Genomic DNA, 24,386 nt, shown 5'->3' on the forward strand with positions numbered 1-24,386 from the left:
TGTGCACGTGTGTTCATGTGATGACACGAGCTCCGCCCAAGTGTTTTGGTTCCGCTGTCATGTGACAGGCTGCTATTTTATTTTATTTTTTGTTGTTGCCAAAATGAGTTCTAATAATCATAATAATACCGACCTGTGCTCCTGCTCTGTCTCATAAATTAGTACAATTTATTACAAGTGTATTTTATTCGCTACTAGTCCCTGCTTAAATTATCTGTGCCGCAGATAATATTATTTTGAAAGTTCGAAGCGGAAATCGTGTTAGTAGTGGTCCTTCTTGACAACGACTGGGGATGACCCGTCTCCCTCCTTATCGGTAGATAAAGATGGATTCGCCAGAAAACCCGTCCGGTCAGGTAGTCGGTATGGAGCAGGATGCTACACCGACCCTCGTGGATGTGGACACCGCGGTTTTGCTGCTGGGAGCGGGAGTAACGGCCATCACACACCCGCTGCTATATGTGAAGCTGCTAATACAGGTAGCGGATGTAGCTAGCTAACTAACCATTCTGACTGTATTAAAACGTCGCGGCTGTATTGTTTATGGAGTCTTTCAAATGTCGCCTCACGGTATAATGTACTCATTTAGCCTAGCGACGATAAACAACCGGCTTGCAGGTCGTTATCCAGGTAGAAAGGTCCCACTGCTATGTGTTGTTCTTCCGGGTAACAGGAGAACCTCTTCTCCGTAAAGGCGTCTAGTGCGGTGGGGGTCAAAAGCACGACAGTCGCCTTATTTATCAAACATTCATGCAAAATTCGGTGTTTTCTTTGATTAGGCTACATGATTGTTCGCATCCAAATATGTCAAGATTCAAGATTAACTTTACTTTCCCACAAATTTGGTAGTTTGTCTTGGGCTCTTCACTCATGCTGCAGCCATTAAATACATACATTAAATACATTATACAACATGCAACATAGCACATAAACACATAACAATGAAAAAAAATGAAAAAATAAGTGCTAAAAATACCTGTTCAAAAACGCAAATCATCATAATCCAGTGTCTGTTCTGGCTTTAGCTGCCATCGTGTAAAAGCTTTATAGACTCAGGGATTAATTAATTTTTATATCTTTTCAATCAGTAGCAAGGCACTCCAAATCTTCTACCAGAGGGTAGCAGCTCCTACTCTGTATGCAGGCCATAAGATGAGTCATTGATGATCTTACTGGCTTGACTTAGAGTAGCCTGTTCATAAATAATCTGCAGGGATATGTGCTCTTTAAAGCCACAGTGATTTTCCATGCGGTATGGATCAACCAGAACAGTTGGGTTTTTAACTGCACATAGAGGTTACAGAACCAAGCTGTTATACTGTACCTGATTAGACTCTCTAGAACAGCCTGAAAAATAAAAATATAAAATCTACATTTTTGATCAACACCATGAACTCTCAGATGATGTAAAATATCAGAATCAAAAGAATCAGAATCAGAATCTCTTTATTGTCATTGTACGAGTACAACGAATTGAGGTAGCAGCTCTCAGATAAATAATAAAGATAGACATTAAAAATGAGGCAGCAAAACAACAGCTATAGAAATATAAAAAGAAACTATAAATAAGAAATAAGAAATGTCACTTAACTGTACAAAACCAATTACACTAGTATTCAGATTTACACTTTTACACTAGTATCGTTGCAAGCTACATCCATTAGTCCCAGTAGAAGGGAAGGATAAAACCAGTAGAACCCAACCCAGTATATTATATGCAACAGTGAAAAAAGACAGGAATATTGCACAGACAGCATAATATTGCACAGGTGGCTGTATATTGCACATTAGAGTATTTAGTGAATATTCAGGTGTTTTCAGGATTGTGCAGAGTTTAGTCTGATGACAGCTCTGGGGTAGAAGCTGTTTTTCAGTCTGTTTGTTTTTGCTTTGATGGTCCTAAAGCGCCTCCCTGAGAGCAACAGCTCAAATAGGTGGTGAACAGGTTGGGATGGGTCTCTGAGGATGCTGTGGGCTCTTGTGTATTGCATGTATTGTAAATGTCCTCAAAAGATGGAAGAGGGCAGCCAATGAGCTTTTGGGCAGTGTTAATGACCCTCTGCAGTGCCTTTCTGTCTGCTGCTGTGCAGCTGGCAAACCACAGCGAGATACCGTGGCTCAGCACTGTCTCCACAGTGCAACAGTAGAAGGACACTAACAGTTTCTGTGTTAAGGTATTCTTCCTCAGCAACCTTAGGAAATAAAGTCTCTGTTGTGCCTTCTTCAGCTGTGCCGTGGTGTTTGTTGTCCATGACAGGTCCTCCTTGATCTAAGTGCCCAGGAACTTGAAATCTGAGACTATCTCCACTCTGTCCCCATTGATGACAATAGGCTGAATGTCAGATTTCCTCCTCTTGAAGTCGACTATCAGCTCTTTCATCTTGAAGGTGTTGAGGATGACATTGTTCATGGAGCACCATGCTAACAGCTTTTTCACCTCCTCCTTGTATGTAGTCTCATCTCTTCCTGAGCCCCGCTACGGTGGTATCATCCGTGATCACCCGATGACATCACTCACGTCACGAAAGACGACCGGGAATAGTTGGTGTTTACCATCGTGTAGTGTGTCATGTCTGTCGGCCAAGTCACGGCACGGTTTTATGACTTCACAATCGTGTAATCCTTTATCATTTCTCCCTCTTGCATGTTGCTCATTTTCAGTGTGTGACTGCAGCGTGTGCATGAGAGGGGGAAGGGCTGCTGAGTGCTCAGAGAGGCAAGCGGAGCAAAGAGCTCTCTTCAGAGCTCTCTTCAGAGCTGCTTTTCTGATGTAAAACAAAAGTTTATATGCTCTAAAAAAAGAGAAAACACTGCATGTCTTGCAGTGTGACTATCGCACATGTGCACATCACGATGGTGATGTTCAAACGATATATCGTGCAGCCATAGTGTCAACACAGTGTTTGATATAGCACAGCACAGTTGAGGTGTACACTTCCAGAGGGGTATTCCAGATAGGAGGTTCAACAAACTCCGAGTCTAATCCTGAACTCTGAGATGACTTACCCTGAGATGGGAAACTCTTGAGTATCTGGTTCCAGAACAGTTCATTTGAATTAGTTCAATCAACTCTGAGTAGGTACACCTTGAGTTAAGCGCGTTCACAACAACAACAATAAAAAGCCATCATCAGTGGAGCCCCGATACCTCAATTCACCATGGCAACCAGAGAGAAAAAGCGATCAATTTATTTTACACCTGTGGAATTGGAGGTGCTCATGAATGCCCTACAGCGAATATGAACATGTATAGTTACCGTTAACAAAAAACGTAGGTGGTTAAAGTCGCCTGCTGTGACGTGAACTGCCTCTGGATAGGTGTTCTGTTGAAGGCTGATGGCATTGTACAAGTGGCTGAGAGCTAAGTTAGCGTTAGCATTTGGTGGAATGTACACAGCAGTCACCATGACAACAGTGAACTCTCGTGGAAGATATGTGGGTCTGCATTTGACAGTCATATACTCCAGGTCTGGAGAGCAGTGGCTATCGATGGTCGTAGTGTTTGTGCACCGGTTGTTATTCACGTAAATGCATAACCCCCCTCCCTTGCTCTTAACGGAGTTACTGTCTCTGTCATGGCGGTGGGCTGTGCGGTCTGCTAACTCAGCCAGGTCTCCATTATCAGCAGAATGCAACAGTCCTGGACGAGCCTGTTTGCTGCAATCTGTAGCTTCAGCTCATCCATTTTATTTGCAATGGATCTGGCATTTGAGAGGAAGATGCTGGGAAGTGGTAGTTTGGGACGCCAGCCTGGCAGCCGCGTTTTTGTTTCCTCTCCTTCCGCTGCTTCCTCCTCCTGCCCTCAGGGATGACGATCCACGGAGAGCCCGGTGTTCTGGCTATATCCTGCAGTATGCTGTGCAATTGGATAAAGTCATTGTTTACAGATTGTTCACTCCATAATCCAGTGCTTAGGAGATCTGGGTGACTGTAGACAGGATTTGCATGACAAACCGCATTAATAAAAAACAACATGTACAAAAACACTGGAAACGAGAGGAGCTACGAGCCGCTGCGTCTGTGCGTGCCGCCATCTTGTGGTATGCAGCCATTGTTGTAATCTACTACAGAGACTTTCAACGTGTGTGATCCAGGTCAGTTCCAGGTTGTCAACAAAGTAGAGGTGAGTCCGCATACACGTTTTTGAGATCATAAACAGTTATGAAAAATTAGTACACGAAAAATGTTGTTTTTTTTAGGCGGGAGGGGGGTGATACTAATTGTTGACTAACTGTGATAGACCAACTCTGCTCGAAGAATGAGGATGCAGAACTGACGTCCGTGCAGAAGCACATTTATTTCTCCTCTACAGCAGGAAAACATAACATAACATAACACAGGGCCTTCTCACAGAGACTATGCTGTAACTGGAGCCTATCTCAACACTGTAAACAGACTGTAAACAGACTGCAACCACCCGTAGCACGAACAGTACTATTTTCACGGTGCATTCCCGTCCGTACACTCTATACGCCGCTTTACTTCCCACAACATCTACTACGTCACACCCACATGACCACTGTCTTAAAGCGAAGGGCTGGCCAGTAACAACTATGAATATTACAAGAAATGGTGTGAGACCAGGTTTGGCAACAGGCCAGTAGCCTACGTGCTCCGTTCTATTAAAACGGCATGTTGGTGAAATGGCCCGTTCGGTTGGTATTCTGATAACTGGGGCTTTACTGGTATAATGCAATAGCACCACCCAGCGGTGAAACCCGTGTACACGTTTACATGAAAAAAATTACCCACTCTAAACGTTTAGAGATTTTTGTACACTCACCCCTACAACAAAGACACTGAGATATTTATGTGATCAAACCTTCTCTCAGGTTTGTCTAATAGTTCAAATGTGTCCAATGTTTGCTCTGACCTGCACTGGCTGCTGTTGAATCTGTTTACTGTGGGAAGAGGGAATGCACATTCCAGCATTATTTTAAACATCTGCATGTGTGTATTAACAGCTTTGTATTATCCCATTTAAATGTGTTCAAAGGGTTGAAATCCAGTTTTTTTAGATGGAAAGCCACTTCTTTGACTCCAAATAGGCCATGAAGAACTTTGATGCGCCCTTGTCCTGTTGGAGAAGATGCTGCATAATTAAACCAGTTTTGATCCAGAACATTCCTACAGGGGAACAGTGCCTGAGATATATGGACTAGGGGTGGGGGGAGAAGTTGATAGAGCACAGTGTCACAGTATTTTGTGTTGCGATATTGTATCAATACAAGGATGCCAGGTATCAATCTTTTATTATATACATTATTCATTTTTGCAAATACACATTTTAATACAACTTGTTGTACTACAATAATAAAATCAATTGCTTTTTCAGTCCACTAGATGGTGTGCATGTTTTTTTTTCCTGGTGAGGTCAGCAGAGTTCTCAGTCAGCAGCATTTGGCAGGAAGTTCATCAAAACAAAGATGGAGGCAATGGAGAAAGAAATCAGAAATGCACCACTGGCGTTCAAATTAAGCGTCTGGAATAATTTTGGATTTCTTAATATGGACGGAAAGGAAGACTTGCATGTGAGTGCAGCTTGGAAATGGTTTGGAGTTAAATGTTTCAGAAAATTTAAATATATATTGTTTTGGCTGTTGTTTAAAATATGTTCATGAAAATCCCAAAACATGTCTAACATTACATAAAGTAAGATGTAAGTTGTCACGTAATTAACAAATTCCAGCACTTGAGTAGGCCATAGCACAATAGCACAGCACTGCTGCTGCTGCTGCACGCCGCCATTTTTTTGGTTTGAACCGACGCTAATAATTTGCGTCGACGTATTTACGTAGTTGATGATGTTGATGGTCGCCCCAGCCCTTCTGTGCAACAACTATAACCAATGGAAAAACCAATTCATTGCACATCCAATGATCACTTGTTTTAAACTACTTGAATAATGTCATGAAAATGGGGCAAAATATTATGGAAAAGTTTTGAAAAATTGATTGGTAAAAATGTTTGGCAATCCTGGTTTGAGAGTGTCCTTGTATGGCAGATCAAAAGAGGAATGATCTTGGCGATGTCAGTTGGAGTTGGTCCCTGCCACCTCACCGATACCCTATGTATATCACACACAAGTTGTGATAGACAGCAAGCTGTGATTGGTCAGTATCCACTGTGTAGTAGTCTGCAATGTCTCACAGCCATGTGAGAGCAAGACTTATTACTGTATGATCATTTAATCTGACAAAATGACCATTTTGAAAGACAAAAACAAAGTGCGCTGTGATTCCATCATAAATCTCTTTTTCTTCGGCCTCTTTTTATTGAGCAAAAATTGCCAACATCTGATAAGAGGTGAGGCAACTCCTGATCAGTCCCCTCCTGCCGTCTGAGATCACCTTTACTGCATAATAATACATGCATTCAGAAAATAAATTCAGAAAATGCACTCCTGAATGTAAATACATTCACTCCTTAATGCTGCATGTTAACCAGCAGTCATTCCTAAGCTGCTGCACTGTCCTGATAAAATCATGACTTTAAGATCACAGCATCATCTGACAAAACCATTCAGGTGTGACATCTGAAATGATCAATCACAGAGAAAGTTAGAGGTGCCACATGGACCACAGCTGGGAAGGGTTATATCACTAAAGCACCAAGCTGGCGTTTACGCATTATCCCCTCTGGATACCATTTTCCAGGAACTTTTATTACCAGGAATTTGTTTACCTGGATAAAATAATTCCTGGTAATCTGTGTGTTTTGCGTTTCCTCTGCACCTCAAAGTTGCAGATAATTTATTCAAATTAGCGTGATGACGTAGATGATTCGGCGTGTGCCCTTTATTTCGCTCCGCCAGCTTGGCTGGTTACATGCTGGTGTAGAGAGTAGGGGCTGTTTGTCTCTTAAGACTTAAGTCTTTTAAGATAAGTGTCAAACTAAGTTAGTCTACACACAGACAGCTGTCATTTGAGCTTATTAGTAACAATTCACTATCAGCTGAACTAGCGTGCTGTCCTAGCATGGTGTCCTCGTGTAAGACGTAACGTTAGTGACGGTGGATGAGAGACTGTGGACGGAGCATATTGAATATCGCTGTCTACATGTTTACATGTTCATGCTTGCTGAACACATGTATTGATAAAGTATTGGCTTCCAACTCGCTAAGGTTTAATGTCACAGTAACAAGTGTAGCTGCCGTCAACTCGGGGCATTTTCGAGTAGCGCTTATCAATACTACGGTCTTTGATAATTTAGCTCTGAGGCTAATTTAGTACCGGGTTTTGGTACCCATCCTTAATCAAAACACAAACGAAGTGAAGCCTGTAGAAATGACATCATGTTTTCAGCGGCTGCCCGTACCAGGAAGTGCGGAACGCTGCAAGTGTGTGTTCCACCAATCAGTGTTCTTCAGCAAACAGCCCCGCCCCTCAAGAATTCTGCGTAATCTGAAAAGTCCTACCTCCCTACTATGTACTTTTTCCAGGGTAAATTTGGGGGTGAGGGAAAGTTTTTTACCTGGATAATTTCGGTGGAAACGCGTGGAGGTTTTTCAGAATTCCGGGTAATTGACAAAAGTTCTTGCGATGGAAAAGGGGGTAATGTCATCATCATTCTCATGAAGCAGAGGGGTTGTGTTTAATCTCTGTCGCTGTTGTTTCCAGGTGGGACATGAACCTCTTCCCCCAACTGTGGGAACAACCATGTTCGGACGAAGAGTCTTATACCTGCCTGGCTTCTTCTCCTATGGTGAGTGAGGTGTGATTTACCAATGTCATATTGTTTCACCGGACAAGTTAACAGCAATTGACAGGACATTAATTTGTTTTCAGCACAGCACATTGTGAAAGTGGATGGAAGAAGAGGGCTCTTCCGCGGCCTCTCACCTCGAATTGTGTCCAGTACCATCTCCACTGTTGTCAGGAGCAAAGTTAAACAGGTAAGCAAGGATTGAGATGAAGGCTGTACAAATATCAGTACAGTACAACAGGGTATTTTCTAATATGAAGGCTGATGCCAACATGTCTTCGAAACATATTAGTGCTTTGGGGTTGCATTTTTGATGTATGAAAGGCGCTATATAAATAAAGTTTGATTGATTGATTGATTATATTTATATATCACTGGAGGAAAACTTGATTATTGTTGGGTTTAAATTCCTGACTGAATCCATTGTGTTCCTGTAGATAAATGTTTAACTCAGTCAGTTACGCAGCTGTTTGAGACTTAAATGAATCAAGAAGTCCACACTTATCTGCTTTATAGGATACAGCTTCTAAAAATGGTTGCCTTCTCTCTCTAACAAAGGGATTTGGTGGAACAACAGAAGCACAATCCAAACCTCTGTAAAGTTTCTGAAACTCCACTGGTCTTGCACAGGATAATCTAAATCATGTCCACTCAAAGCTCTCTCACTGGCTGTCCTTTCCACGGCTCCAACTTTTACTAGAATTGTTCCACAACTGAACAGGCAGAATCACGCTGGCTCTGGTATGGTCTGGGGTAGGCCTGAAGGATAGGAGAATATCATCTAACTGCCTTTTTTTGGACCAATATTGAGACTCAGTATGCAATTTTTTTTAAGTTTCATATCTTCTATATTATATACAAGCAATAATTTGTTCAATAATGAGGTATGAGACTCAGCAATTAACTGTCTTTCTCCAGAGTTACATGCAGCACCTTAAAACCAAACAACTGTTTGTGTGGCGAAAGCCTGGTATACACTGTGCAATTTTGGGCTGTCCCAGACGAAATATGACCATCATTAAAGAAACTGTGCAATTTCTTCGGTCGTGGCTCTAAAACAGTGGTCCTATGTTGCACAGAGAGAGAAGTTCGAGGATGGCCCTTGTCATGGTCTAGTGATCAAAGACAGCCTGGGATAAAATTCTGACAGCGTCAGAAATTTAGGATGACCATCTCACAGTGTGACTGCTGTGAGGACCTACGTCTACAAACCAACCAATAGAAATGCAGCATGAAATGACGCACTGGCGCTAAACCCAAACAAACAAATGGATAGCAACTCGTCATGGAGGCAAAACACGCTAAAAGAAATGTGTGGAGCACAGCAAAGAGGAAAACCTTGTGGAGTTGTGGCAGCAGAGGCCTCGCCTGTATGATGTGTCCTCCAGTTCTTACCATGGTCGCATAAAGAAGGACGAAGCATGAAAGGAAACAGTAGCGAAGTTGCAGCAATTAACTAGCAGTTAGCAAACACAGACACACTGCAATATATAGTACCCACAAAACTTTAGGTTCTTTAATGATGTGACCCTCTATGTTGTGCTTCACAGTTGGAGAAGTAATAACCCGTGCAGCCTCCTTGCACGTATGGGAAGCTATTGCATCATACATCATAGCCTGCGATTCAGTAGGTGCTGTCATCATACAGTCTGCATACATCAAACTTGATGTCCTACCCAAGTTTATTAGATCCAAGTTGCACAGTGTAGCTGCACTAAACTTATAAGATTGCTAAATTCTCACAGTCTGTAGTAGGCTTTATTGCATCCAAGTTTCCCTCACTTGAGTCTATTTCTTGCGTCTTACGTGCAACACACACCGCCGCCGGCGCGGCGCTGTGGCCGTCAAGTGCCGCCCCCCAGCACACACTGGCAGCGGCGCGCAGCAGCACCGTCAACGTGTATTTCCCATCCCAGCCCTCTAGGTGGCTGTACCTACACTAGTTGCCAATGGTTGCCAACTGCTAGTAACAGAAGAAGAAGAGGAAAAACTTTGAGGCAACAACAACTTGAATTTCATGGGTGAGTTTCTTATCAAAGTCGTCTTATTAAAAATTTGAAACAACCAGAGTTGATCCTACATAAAAGGCTTTTCTTGCAGCGCCGCCATGAGCGCCAGCGGCGCTGGAAATAGAGCAGTGGGCTGAAGCATAGCGGCGCGGCGCGGCGGCTGGCGCCAGTGTGGGTTGGTTCATAGAATAAAATGGAGGCAGGCGTTTTGACGCGCGACGTACAGCGGCGGTGTGTGTTGCACTTTAGTCCCTCCCCCCAGGAATGCATGGAGAGACATAGGGAAGCCATGGGAGGAGAGAGGAAACAAAGAAATATGTTTTAAGAGAAATGTGAATGTGAAATGTGAATTCATTATGTCATTACCGAGAATATGTTTATGGTGTCTTTTGAACACTGGAAATGATTTATTATGGTAAATGTTTTAGGGTAAGTTAAAATGATGTAACTCATCAAACCTAATGCTCGGGAATGATCAGCCTCATGTGTGACTAAAAAGAAATAAGGATCAATGATATAAAAGTGTTTCTTGCTGACAGACTCTCCATCCATCCATCCATCCATCCATTTTCATGCACTTATCTGGGGCTGGGTTGTGGGGGCAGCAGGCCAAGCAAAGCACCCCCCGACGTCCCTCTTCACAGCTACTCTTTCCAGCTCCTCCTGGGGGACCCCAAGGTGTTCCCAGGTCAGATGAGATATTTAATCCCTCTGGCTTGTTCTGGGTCTGCTCTGGGGCCTCCTACCAGTGGGATGTGCCCAGAACACCTCTGACGGGAGACACCCAAGGCCATCTTAATCAGATGCCCAACCACCTCAACTGGCCCCTTTAGACATGAAGGGGCAGCGGGTCTACTCTGAGCTCCTTCCGGATGTCTGGGGTGCGGTGCTGACACCACACCAAGCCACCCATCCATTTTGCCCTCCATTCTACCCTAACTTGTGAATAAGACCCTGAGATACTTGAACTCCCTCACTTGAGGCAATAATTCATCCCCAACACCGAGGGGCCAATCCTCCATTTTCTGGCAGAGAACCATGGCCTCAGATTTGGAGGTGCTGACTCTCATCCGACTGCTTCACATTCGGCTGCAAACTGCCCCATTGCTTGCTGGAGGTCAGTGTGATGAAGCCAACAGAACCACATCATCTGCAAAAAGCAGAGACACAATTTTGAGATCCCCAAACCGGACCCCTTCCTTCCCTTGGCCGCATCTCGAGAGCCTGTCCATGAATATCACAAGTAGAATCGGTGACAGGAGTCAACGCTGGGACAACATCCAATGTGAACGTGTTTGACTTAACGCCAAGTATGCAGACATAGCTCTCACTTTGGTCATACAGGGACCAAGTGGCTTGTAAAACGACCCCGGTGCCCTGTAATCTGTCTTCGACTCTGACTTTGACTCTCTCTGACTTTAATCGTTTCCATAATAAAAGTTAATGGGGGGGAAATGACAGATCATGGAAAGAAAAATCTTTCTATTAAAGAAAGTTGTCTGTGGTCCTTTTGTTGTTCTGAGCAACAAAAACACAGCTGATTTTTAACTAGATGGTGAATCAGAAAACAAATAAAATATAAAACTTGGGATAAGTGATACACTTAACTTTAATCTGTTATCTTATGTGTCCACGTGTTCATGGTTCCTGTAGCAGTCTCTTCACAGCCATAGAGAAGAAACTGTGTTTTAGTCTGTTGGTGCGGGCTCGTATCACCCTGAGCCTGCCAGAGGGGAGGCTGGTGAACAGAGAGTGTCCTGGGTGGGGTTCTGGATCTTTGTGGCCCGTCAGAGGAGACGGCTGGAGTAGATCTCATCTAGGTGTGGGAGTGGGGAGCTGATGATCCATCTCAGCAGAGGTGGAGGGAGCTTGTTCCTCCTCAGCGTTCACAGAAAAAAGAGACGCTGCTGGGCCGTTTTGATAATGTGGGTGGTGTTCACAGTCCAGCCCAGGTCCTCCGAGATCTGCAGTCGAGGAACTTGAAGTTCGCAACACGCTCCACCTCTTCCCCATTTATGCTCAGGTCTGAGCTAAGTGTGGTCCTCGACTTCTGGAAATCAATGATGATTTCTTTTGTCTTCCTGGTGTTGAGGTTGAGGTGGTTGTCACTGCACCAGGCCGCCAGCGCCTGGATCTCTACCCTGTATGGAGCCTCGACGTTGTTGCTGATCAATCCCACAATGGTTGTATCATCCGCAAATTTGATGAGGGTTTTCGAGCCATGGATGGCGACGCAGTCATGGGTGTATAGCGCAAACAAGACTGGACTCAGGACACAGCACTGAGGGACACCAATATTGAGGATGATGGTGGAGGATGTGGAGGTGTCCATCCTGACACGCTGGGGTCTGTTAGTCAGGAAGTCTTTGATCCACAGACGGAGGGAGGTTCCGAGTTGCAGTGTCTGCAGTTTGTTAATCAGTCGGCTGGGACTGATGGAGTTAAATGCTGAGCTGAAGTCAACAAACAGCATCCTGATGTATGTTTTGGGGTTTTCCAGGTGGCTGAGAGCGGTGTGGAGGGCGATGGAGATGGCGTCATCTGTGGATCTGTTGGACCTGTAGGCAAACTGATGTTGATCAAGGCCAGGTGGGATATGGGCCTTGATATGCTGTAACACCAGTCTCTCCATACATTTCATGATCACTGGCATCAGGGCCACAGGCCGGTAATCATTCAATCCTGTGATGGCAGAGAACTTGAGCACGGGGATTATGGTGACAGTTTTCAGGCAGATGGCGACTGTGGCTTGCTGCAGCGAGTGACTGAAGATGTTGGTGAATACTGCAGCAAGCTGATGAGCACATGATTTCAGCACCCTCCCCGGTACTCCATCTGGTCCTGGTGCTTTGCTGATGTCAATGCCACGCAGGACACACAGTACCTGGTTTGTTGGATGGTGAGGGGCTGGTCATGCTCTGATGGTGTCTGCTGTGTGTCCTCTGCCTGTCTGCTGTCCTCTTCAACACGGGAGAAAAAGGTGTTATGCTGGTCCAGGAGAGAGGTGCCAGTGGGGGAGGGGGATGTTGTGGCATTGTTTGTAGTCCGTAATGTACTGGATGCCTTTCCACATGGAGCAGGGGTTGTTTTCCGTGAAGTTGGCCTCTATCTGCTTTCTGTACTTTCTTTTAGCAGCCTTGATGCCTCTGTTCAGGTCCGCTCTAGCCTTCCTGTAGGCCTCCCTGTCTCCTGATCTCAGTGCTGTGTCCCTGGCCTGGAGTAGTGCTCTGATGTTGGTGTTAAACCAGGGGTTTTGGTTGGGGAATGTTTTCCTTGTCGTTACATTGTCCATAGCAGAAACTGATGGACATCACAGAGGAGGTGTAGTGCTCAATGTCTGGATCCTCAAAGAGCTCCCACATGGTGTCCTCAAAACAGTCCTGCAAGGATAGTGTGGCCTCTTCAGTCCAGCACTGCACTGGCTTGTACTATAGCTTAGACCTGCAGATGAGGGGCCTATAAGCTGGTGTCAGGAACAGGGAAAAATGGTCTAAGTGTCAGAGGTGAGGGGAAGGGCAGGCTTTGTAGGCTCCAGGAATGCTGGTGTAGACCTGATCAAGTGTTTTGCCCTACTTTGTTTTAATGTCCACGTTCTTATAAAATCTGGGGAGCACAGTCTTTAAATTAGTGTGATTAAAATCACCTGTCACGATAAAGAAGCCCTCTGGGTGTGTGTTCTGCTGCCTGCTGATGCTGTCGTGCAGCCTGCTGATAGCTACGTTAGCATTAGCTCACGAGTGGATATACACAGCAGCTACAAACACTTATGTGATTTCTCTAGGAAGGTAAAAAGCTCTGTACTTCAACAGTAAAAACTCCAGATCTGAACAGCAGTGTCTCTCAACAACGGTAGTGTCCGTGCACCAACTGTTGTTAATATAGACGCACACACCCCCTCCTCTCATCTTACCGGAGTCTGATGTGCAGTCTGCCCGGAAGATTGTGCGACCTGCTAGCTCCACAGCTAGGTCCGGGATGTTTTCGTGCAGCCAGGTCTCCGTTATCACCGTGATACAGCTGTTCATGCGGTTATGTTCTGTTAATGTTAATGTCCCGAAATTTAATTTCGTCCATCTTGTAACCAGGGAGCGGACTTTGGCAAGAAAAACGCTAGCCTAGCTTTGATGCCAGCCCGCTTGCCCCGCTTCTGGCATCTTTCACAGCGCCGTCGTTGCCTCCTCTTGGTCCATTCTCACCGGCATATCCTCTCCGGCAACGAGTCGAACCCTTCCGGTATGGGGTGCCGTTTGTAAAGTGGCTCACGCTGAAAATAACATCAACATTTTGCCACATTTAGCTTCAAACAGTGTTTAAAAAAGTGTTGTGAATTTTTTGACGTCACCTTTTACCACATTTACAGCAATATTTGTTAACTTAGAAATATATTAAATAGTTAAATCTAAATATTAAATGTGGCACCTAAATGTTAAATGTTAAATCTAAATATTAAATCTAAATCTAAATGGTAAATCTAAATCTAAATGTTAAATCTAAATATTAAATATAAATGTTAAATCTAAATGTTAAATTTGAAATCTAAATGTTCTGGGTGAAACTAAATATTTAGCTAATATGCAAATTCACACTGCCGATCACCGGAAGTACCAAAATAAAAGCTCGAGATGGTCAGACTGTGTTTATAGAATCAAATAACGAATTAAAACCAACTTATCGGGGGAAATGAACACTTGAACATACGTTAGCATGACAATAACTACCTAAAATAACAAGAAACATGTTTTGAGAAATTTTATTTGATGTGTACTTTGAGTTGTTAGTGTCCTTTCGGAGGGAATCACCTTGTTGTTTACAAATACTTCCGGGTAGAAAACCAGCAGAGTTTAGCTACATATATATATGCACATCTCACATTTTTCACGTCACTTTATCACCGTTTAGACTAATCTGCTGTTTGTAAAGTCTATAAACACAATGATTGAACAAACATTACTATCACGTTCTGAAATTAATAACATGGTTATCGTAGATTAGCGGGGCTAACCGTTAGCTGTTAGCCCTGTTAGCGGTGTCTGTAATGACTCATTAACTCTAAATGGTCTGTGAAAAAAAAAATATTTTTTTCCAGCGGATGTCTTAGTTACAACATGATTGAGCTAACTGGAGTAGTTTCATGTCGTATCCAACAACGGGAGGCTTTTAACAGATGACGTCCTGATGTTAGCTTTGCTGCTGCTGCTGCTGCGGCCACTGATGCTTTCTTCTGTGCTTTCGTGATTTCCCAAAACTGAATAAATACCACACATCGCAACACAAAACTGATTTGCTAGCTCAATCATGTTGTAACTAAGACATCCGCTGGAAAAAAATATTTTTTTCACAGACCGTTTAAGAGTTAATGAGTAATTACAGACACCGCTAATGGGGCTAACAGCTAACGGTTGTTAGCTTAGCTTAGGTTGTTAGTCCCTCCGAAGGGACACTAACAACTCAACGTACACGTCAAATAAAATTTCTCCAAACATGTTTCTTGTTATTTTAGGTAGTTATTATCATGCTAATGTATGTTCAAGTGTTCATTTCCCCCAATAAGTTGGTTTTAATTCATTATTTGATTCTATAAACACAGTCTGACCATCTCAAGCTTTTATATTGGTACTTTCGGTGATCGGCAGTGTGAATTTGCATATTAGCTAAATATTTAGTTTCACCCAGAACATTTAGATTTAACATTTAACATTTAGATTTAGATTTAGCATTTAGATTTAACATTTAGATTTAGATTTATATTTAATATTTAGATTTAACATTCAGATTTATATTTATATTTAGCATTTAGATTTAACATTTAGATTTATATATAATATTTAGATTTAACATGTAGATTTAGCATTTAGATTTAACATTTAGATTTAGATTTAGATTTAATATTTAGATTTAACGTTTAGGTGCCACATTTAATATTTAGATTTAACTATTTAAGATATTTCTAAGTTAACAAATATTGCTGTAAATGTGGTAAAAGGTGTCGTTAAAAAATTCACATCACTTTTTTAAACATTGTTTGAAGCTTAATGTGGCAAAATGTTGATGTTATTTTCAGCGTGAGACACTTTACAAACGGCACCCCATATTCCGGGGTCCAGCCGGTCCAGTGTTGATTCAGGCTGATAAGTTCAGTTCGGGTCTAAGTCCCTTTCGGTAAGTAGCTGCTAACTAAGGAAGAGCGCCGGGTCCCTGTGTCTACATGCGCCGTCATCTTGCACGTTAGACTTGGGATGCACCCTATCTGTGCATGACTCTGGCTTTTATCACTTGTGAATTTCGTTTCTTGTCTAAAATAGATTCTAAATACTAGAAAATTGTTGAGTGTGACAAATTGTCTTAAATCACTCTTACATGTCTCATAAGAATGAATGGCTTCAAATGAGTGGCTCTTGATGAAACGCATCACATTTGGCATATATGGTCAATGGGGGGGTGTGATTAAAGGGTTGTTTTAAGCATTTAAAGGTATAGGTGTTGTGAAGGGCTGTCAAAGTAATTTCAGTTCTTTATTCAGCAGGTGGAGGTTTTCTCCAAGAGAGATGACCTGCAGATTTCACTCAGGAAAGTCGTCAGAGAGGTGAGACATCAGCTCCTCCTGGATGACAAGAAAACAGGGAATTCTTTGGCAACAACCCTGACTTCTTTCATTCAGTCTAACTAAAGTGATATTGTTAAAGTCTCTTATAACACACTTTGTCTACTCTCTGTTGTATGTTTCATTATGAAATGTAAGTGTGCCACATCAAGGTTCAAGACAAGGGCACAGAGTATGGAATACTGCCAAGTGCCCTATTTACTTTGCCCCATGTTGTTAAATGAAAAAAAAAAGAACTTGTTAACAAAATATGTTTATAATCCTCAAAGTGTAAGGTATAAACAAGTATATTATCAGAGACCTGTACAACAAAGCATGCTTGGAATTAGTGAGGTAATTTCAGGGTTAAGTACTACGAAGCTGGTTCTCTTTTTACTGGGAAAATCACTGTGGTAACTTATGCTGAACAGCTCACCTGCTCAGACGCATGTTATGTACAGAGTCTGACCAATCAGATCACTGATGAAAAAAGTATCCATGGGCAAAAGTCCAGAGTCTCAGGTAAAAAAAAGCGTAGTCTATATATTGTTATAGGTCAGTAGAAGCATTGCATTGTTCCAAGGCTCTATTTCCGCTGGTGTCAGATTCAGATTAAGATTGTTTATTCAAGTGTCATACATTAAAAGATGCCCATCCCACATGGGCTTACATGATACTACAAAACATTATAAAACGAACAATAACATGGTACAAACCATATCTTTGAAATGTCAAACATGAAGTGCCCACGTACACAGCTGCAAAGCATCTGACACAAACTGAGCTAACTGATATACTTTGTCTGTAAACAATAACTCAGGTCTACATTCATCAGACATGGAAAACAAATGAGGACATTCTGCAGATAATTTAACATAGTGCTCCGAGCGGAACATGCCTAATAAGACTACGGTCTCAGTTTTGGCTTACACAAAATTTCTGTTTAGAATTTTCTAGCAATATTGTTTTAATTTAAGTAACTTTTTAAACTGATGCAAAGTTTATTTTATTCTGCAGTGATAGTGTTTCTGTTTTTACACTTTGATTCCATCACTGCAGCTCAGAATAACATGAGACACCAGTGTGATGAAAACTAGGAGAAAGATAATGTTTTAATATTTTAAGGTTTTTTTATATTCAGACAGAACAGGATGTAAGGAGATGTGTTTAACCTGCATGACAGTTTCGACTGAGACTCCAGTCTTCCTCAGAAGCATCATCCGACGTGCTGCTGACGTGTCATATATCAGCTGGTAGGCCTGACAGACCAATCAGAGTCTGTCAGGCCAACCCCGCCTCCCGCGTCATTGTTCGTTTTGTGGAGTCGGGAATCGCAGGTATGCGAGAGGGTGTACGCACACTCGTCCCGGTTGATGGTGCCGCTTGCCCGCTTCCTGATCTCAATGGCCTCTTTTATCCACCGTTTGCAGACTGGAGTCTTAGTGTTCACTGGACATCATTTAGCTGATACTGTATATTAATTTTTATGGCTTTATTTTGCAATAAATCTGTACAACTTCATACCAGGTTGTCCCTTCAAATTGTTTCTTCTCTCCAGACCTCACATGAGATGATCATCCAGTGCCTGTCCAGAGTAGCCACTCATCCTTTTCATGGTAGGTCCTCATCAAGACTGGCAAAGTTTATTCAACCATAAGAAGAAGTAACTGATTACATGGATACATTCTGGAAGCTTCCTCCTGATCTACAAAAGTAGTGCCACAGCCAAAACAAGTGTTACAAAAAATATTTTCATTACTGATTTGTTGTGAAGTTATTTTTTTAATCAATAAAATGTCCAAGGTGATGTCTTCACGTCTTGTTTTGTCCATCCATCAAAAACCTAAAGATATTAAATTTAACAATGACAACAAAGGCAAAAGCAGAAAATCCTCACATTGGAGAAACTGAAATAAGTGAAGGTTTGACATTTTTATCATTCTTAAAGCCACAGTGTGTAGGAATTTCTCCCATCTAACGTTGAAATCATATATTGCATTCAAATGGAGAGCGCACTCTAACGCCTCACTGTTTCAAAGGGGTATTGCAACAACGGTAGCCGCTGTGTACCAAAAAGCTATGATGAAACCATCCTAATCTCGCAAGCTCATATTCTATTTAATATAGAATAGAATGGACAAGGAGCGGAGTGAATGCATTTCATAAACGTCGGTAGCGTAGTGGATAATGCTGGTGCCCCATATACAGAGGTGATGTCCTGCTGCAGCAGTCGCGGGTTCGACTGCGGCTTGTGACCATTTACTGCATGTCATCCCCCCCGCTCTCTCTCACTCCCCCATTTCAGTCTTTCATGTCAATTAAAGGCAAAAAGCCCGAAAAAGTAATCTTAAAAAAAACAAAAAAAAAACAGAGCAAACGGCTGCACTGAAAGCTTTTATTGAAAAAAAGGATGTTTGATGTCCTTCCTACGGGGTTTGGTAAAAGTTTAATTTACCAACTGCCTCCGTTGATGGAGAAAAAGAAAACGATGGGACTCAGTGAAAACCCAGTGGCTATTGTTGTTTCTCCGCTAGTTGCTCTCATGGAGGAGCAGGTCAGGGAAGCGACCAAGCTGGGAATCACAGCCATGCAACTGGGAGTCCACAGTGAGGAGGAAATCCGCAAAGATGGCAACAGACATCATCACAGCTCATCTCCGCTGCGCGCTGCACTTGCTTGCTGGTCTGTTTACAGTGGCGTTGTGCTAGCATACGTCATATGTTTCATTTACTCTGATTGGTTTTCCGTCTTTCCAATTGCGTGAAGGGGCACTTTGAGTGACAGCCGTTGAAACCGCCCCTTGGGAATAGAGGAAATGTACAGTCCGTGTCCAGACCCATTCGCATTTTGCGAATTGGGTCTGGCAACGCCAGGCTACCACTGAACACTAATACTGATGGGGTTGTAAATCGAAACAAACCAATCACGTCTTGTCATTTGACAACTGACAAGTGGCTCAACCTCACACACGTCATCCCTCTCCTTGCATCACTGTGCTGCTGACAGTGGCTAACAGCTGTTAGCGGCTAGCAGTGCTGGCCTGTGATTGCATTACCTTTCTCCTTCAGCAGCTCTTTCCACCTGGGAAAGGCTACCCTGATGTTGACCCTCGTTTTTGAATTCGCCGGTCATGTTGCCTTTTTGATTCCTTTTTGCGCTTTCTTGGCCACAAGGATTCCGTCTCCCGTGATTCTGCATATGCATGATCCTGCATTATGCTCAAAGAGTGGGACTTTGTTATGCTGCAGTAGTGCCGGGGTAGTAGCGAAGCGCCTGTTGCTCCTCGCCTTCGGCTTCTCAGTCACGCAGCGCTGGCCTGGCTCTCAACGAAAACGCCAAAGGCAAGGCTGTATGTCCCTTGCTGGCGGATGTATTCTCAAGATGGCGAAATGTTATGGAACCCCCCAGACGACTTCCCCGCACAATGTACTAACAAATCCGAAATTCTCCTTTTACGAGAATAAGTCAGATTATTGGTGGAGGTAATAATACACCAATGATGACATATTTATGAATGCAGACATCAATTTTTGCCAATAAACAACTGAAAATGTTACACAATGTCCCTTTAAACAAGTAGACCTTCCATTCATTTTGGGTTGCTTGTTTTATGTGCCATGTTGTCAGTCCGCTTTAAGCTGATTTTACAAGTGTCATTCTGGCTAAATAGAATTTGATGTCAGAGAACCAAGTAGTACACTGGTTGTTTAACTACCTGATTTGTTTTCCTTTGGCAGTGATGTCAGTGCGGTGTATGGCCCAGTTTGTTGGCAGGGAGCTCAAGTATGGGTAAGACTTTGCATAATGCTGCAGCTATGCCACAAGGTTTCCTTCCTTTCCTTTGAAAAGTTCAAATCTTAACAGTGTCTGCAACATTTAAAGATAATTATGGTATTTTTCAACCTGGACCCTTTTTTCCTATGTTTTTGTGATTAATGGAAACAGCAATTTTTGAAATTGGTCCTGAATTGTGAGAGAGTGCTGCTGTGGCAAAACATTGAGAAGTCGTCTTTTTTTTTTGCCGGTAATTTAATTCAAAAAGTGAAACTTTTATACATTCTAGATAGGGCTGGGGTGATGGGTTGACGTTGTCGACGTCAAAGACTACATAAATACTAGACTTGCACCGATTAATCGGCAGTGCTCGGAATCAGGCCGGTGTTCACGTGATCGGCCATGACCTGCGACTGGCCGGTCAGTCTAAAATATACCGATTTAAAATGCCTGTAAAATTCCAGGCGCGCCGCATGATTGACATCGTGTAACCTCAGCAGCGCACACATGCACATGTGCAACTCACAGCTTGGGCGATGTGAGGAAGGGGACCTCAGGGACACACTGGTTTGGATAGGACAACTATGGAGCAAATGATTCTGGCCAGAGAATCAGGTTCGAGAGGATACTTTAATTTTCAATGCAGGAGGTTCACAACAAGTGTGTGTGTGTGTGGTTCTGTAATAAACAAAAGGAAAAATAGCTTTACACTCAATTCTTACAAATATGGCTTCTCACCTTAAAGCCGCTACAAGGAACTTTTAACTGGATATGCAAAAGTCTCTCGTTTCTGCTGATGTCTGTGCGTGACCTACAACAGCAAATGAGACCATTGGTGTGAAGATAAGCTATTTCTATATAGTGTATATCCATACCTTTAGGAAACTGTCTCCGGGTCCGTCCCAGGTCACTTCCAGGACGAAGTGATTTACGGCACTCAGACGGCACACGTCATCTTACCTGGCTGCTTACATTAACATGACCGAGATGAGTCAGGAGAAGCTTTAGAAATAGCCGAAAAACCACAGAGGCATCTCCTAATCTGAGGCCAGCAGTCCCATTGACAAAAACCAGTGTAAAACACAGAAAAATTAGATTTTTGTTTAAAAGCGGTGTTTCGCTGGTGTGGTTTGGTGTGTGGCTGCAAGGAACAGTCATGGCTCAACTTTTCCTACAAGGTCTTCAGAAGTACAAGCCCGATGACTGAGATTCCTCATCCAGTTAAAGGACAAGTTTTAATAGAGCAAGTTTCTTGTACAAGGTGTATAAAAAAGAGGCCAAAAAGGTCCTAAAAACTGGACAAATACTTAGCTTACGGGAGTTGCACACGGAAGTATGAGAGGATTCCACAGTATTGTCATCATATTGTTGCCAATCATGAGAGGGCATAAGGAGCACAGAGCAAAACAAATCTATACATCTGTCACCTGAGACACAAAAATAGTTTAAAGTTTGGCAATTAACAGTTTATTCATGTAGGATGGCATCACTAAAAATAAAAAGCTGTTTAAAAACAGAGCTTGTTGGCTAAGCGTGAGCTTTTTTAGATTTTCACACTGCAGACATTTTTTACATGTTTGTGTCACTTTTGCAGGGGGATTTTCAGCTGCATTGTCAAGATTTTTAAGGAGGAGGGACTTGCTGGATTCTATGTGTGAGTCGCACTTATAATTTTTACTCTTCATTGGTAGATTTTTTACTACATAATGATCTTGATGTCTGACCTCCATCAGTCTGAGCAGTGTTTTGTGTGTTTGCAGTGGTCTCGTACCTCATGTGGTGGGAGAGGTCCTCTTTCTGTGGTGTTGTAACCTCCTGGCCCACTTTATTAACACCTACGCTGTGGACGAAAATGTGAGTCCATCACCTTTTTAAATGCTACAGGAGAGAGTTTAAGAAAGACAACAAGCTATGGCAATCAATACCATTTCATAGTCACACAGTAATTTACTTACTCATAATACCATTGTATTTACAAGCATATTGAGCACATTAAAACACATAATGTCATACATAAAGTGCCAAAGGTCTTGCATTTATGAGTGGAGTAACTGCTTTTGAAGCAGTCACATCTAAAATAGAACAGCCTCTACTGTGCCTTCACCTCAAAAAGACAGATACTGACTCATATCATCATGAACAGTATTCAGTAGAAAACTGAACAAAGGCTTGAATAAAGTAGGCTTTGGAATCTCCAGGCACATCACAATGTGATCATGATTGAGTTATTACACGATTATCAATGCATCTTGATACGTCAAATTTTATTTCTATACATGATTTATTTTCTCACTGTGTGACTACTGGCTTTAATACATAGTGTACTGTATTTGTAATCTTACTATATAATGACGAAAACTCTGTCTGTTTGTGTGTCCGTGGGTGTGTCTGTGTGTGTCTGTTCCACGTTTTTCTCCTCACTGACTTGGTCAATCCATGTGAAGTTTGCCACAGTGGTAGAGGGTCATGGGAGGATGCGAATGAAGCAATAGTACATCAATTGGCCAAAAGGGGTGCTATAGCAACCGATTGAAATGGCAAACTTTGCATGGGCATATCTCATGCCCCATATGTTGTGGAGACATGAAACTTTGCACAGAGATGCCTCTCCTCATGAAGAACAAATTTGCCCCAAGAACCCATAACTTCCGGTTATATAGATTTCCCGCCATTTTGAATATTTTTGAAAAACACTTCAAATCGATCTCTTCCTAGGAAGTTTGACCGATCTGCATGAAACTCGGTGAACATGATCTAGGGACCAATATCTAAAGTTCCCTCTTGGCAAAAGTTGGAAAACTTACTAAAACTGAGCTTCTGTAAGGCAATGACTTTAACTATCTGCCTTTCAACATGCTACCTCAACTACTCATGTACAGTTTTAGCCCACTAACTATCCCACTATTGGCAATGGTACCACTGTACTTTCAATAAAGCAGTCGTACTATCAAATTCATAAAAACTCTGTCTGAATACATTGCTCTTCTTAATGGGTTCAGTTGACTATTTAATCTGGAATTTCCTATGACCTGTATCCCAAACACACACCATGTGAAACTGTACGTGGGCAACTGTGCACCAGTGGGTATGGACTAGTGCTCCATAATTGAATAAACCAATGAACTAACTTGTGCACAGCATGGCTCAGGTCCAGGTCTCTTTTCCATTCAACTTCATAGAAGCCAAAGTGCTTCTATACCTGAGCTTTTAAACCAGTAGGACTGTACGCATCTGTGGTCACTCAGCTACCCCTCTGTAGAATATTTATGGTGGAGTAGTGTCCAGTGTTTGCATACTGTAATGTTTCAGCAGAAATAGTATGCCATTCAGGTACTGTTGAATAATAAATGGTACACGACTTTTTTTATTTAAAAAAAATAATTGCATTAATTAGAAAGCACTGTAGGGCCTGTATCCACTTAGCTTTTTTTTTTTTGGTTTCAGCAGAAAACTGGTGGCAGGGTGCTGGGGAGCGGTTCATTCCAGCACTTCATAAAAAAGCGCTGCTGGTGTTGTTTTTATGAAGTGCTGCACATGGGTTTTGTTTCTATGACAACAATATCTTGACACTAACATTAACCAGGTAGCTAACACAACGCTACATTAATAGACGGTCGACACAGTTAACTTAAAGCTTACAAAGCGAACAATGATAAAAGCATAACACTTACCAGCGACATCCAGTGTCCGCTGGTCGATCTGCACCCAAAAAATGAGCTTTTCTGTCTTTGTTGTGGCAGTAGACAGTAGCCTAGCTAAAGAAGCGGTAGTGACGTCACCGGCACCTTTCTGAAATGTTCAGAGATTTTAAACTCATAGCACACAGAGTGGCTGTGCAAAAAGGCTGTGGTGCTTTTCTCTCTCACTTGCTCCTTAGAAAGAATAAGTGAAAAAAGACACAAGACAAAGTGCTGAGGTAAAAATGCTGTGTGGACACAGGCCCTTACAGACTCCTGTAAGTAATAACAAAATGGGGGGACGTCAGAGTGCTCCGCTGTTTATTGTTTATTGAATGGATCCCTATTAGCTGCCGCCTTGTCGACCACAAATCTTCCTGGGGTCCATAAAGTACATAAAATATAACATAAATGATAACATCCAAGACACTTACAGCAATAACAACAATAATACACATACATATATATATACACACACACACACACACACACCAATTATATATGCATAATATAATATATTAATAACACTATAATTATACTAATACACTATAATAGCAATAATAATACCATACATTAGTAATATATTTTCAGTCACTACTATCATAATAATAATTCTACCATTTTCAATATCAATAATAAATTC

General features: G+C 42.3%; 1 protein-coding gene across 3 annotated transcripts in view; it reads left to right on the plus strand.

Moving 5' to 3' along the window:
- Window positions 1-248: 248 nt before the first annotated feature.
- LOC125892025 (mitochondrial carrier homolog 1-like) overlaps window positions 249-24,386 on the plus strand; it is a 32,244-nt gene continuing 8,106 nt past the window's right edge. Inside the window, exons 1-9 of one of the 3 annotated variants that reach the window (XM_049581745.1) lie at window positions 249-479; window positions 5,381-5,530; window positions 7,619-7,703; window positions 7,787-7,893; window positions 16,233-16,295; window positions 17,851-17,908; window positions 20,030-20,081; window positions 21,661-21,720; window positions 21,827-21,920. In XM_049581745.1, the coding sequence (XP_049437702.1) occupies window positions 327-479; window positions 5,381-5,530; window positions 7,619-7,703; window positions 7,787-7,893; window positions 16,233-16,295; window positions 17,851-17,908; window positions 20,030-20,081; window positions 21,661-21,720; window positions 21,827-21,920 (822 nt within the window). In that variant the 5' untranslated portion in view covers window positions 249-326. The other 2 variants (XM_049581747.1, XM_049581746.1) reach the window with 2 other exon arrangements.

The sequence above is a fragment of the Epinephelus fuscoguttatus genome, linkage group LG7 (genome assembly GCF_011397635.1).
Source record: "Epinephelus fuscoguttatus linkage group LG7, E.fuscoguttatus.final_Chr_v1".
In the NCBI taxonomy this organism is placed as follows: Eukaryota; Metazoa; Chordata; class Actinopteri; order Perciformes; family Serranidae; genus Epinephelus; species Epinephelus fuscoguttatus.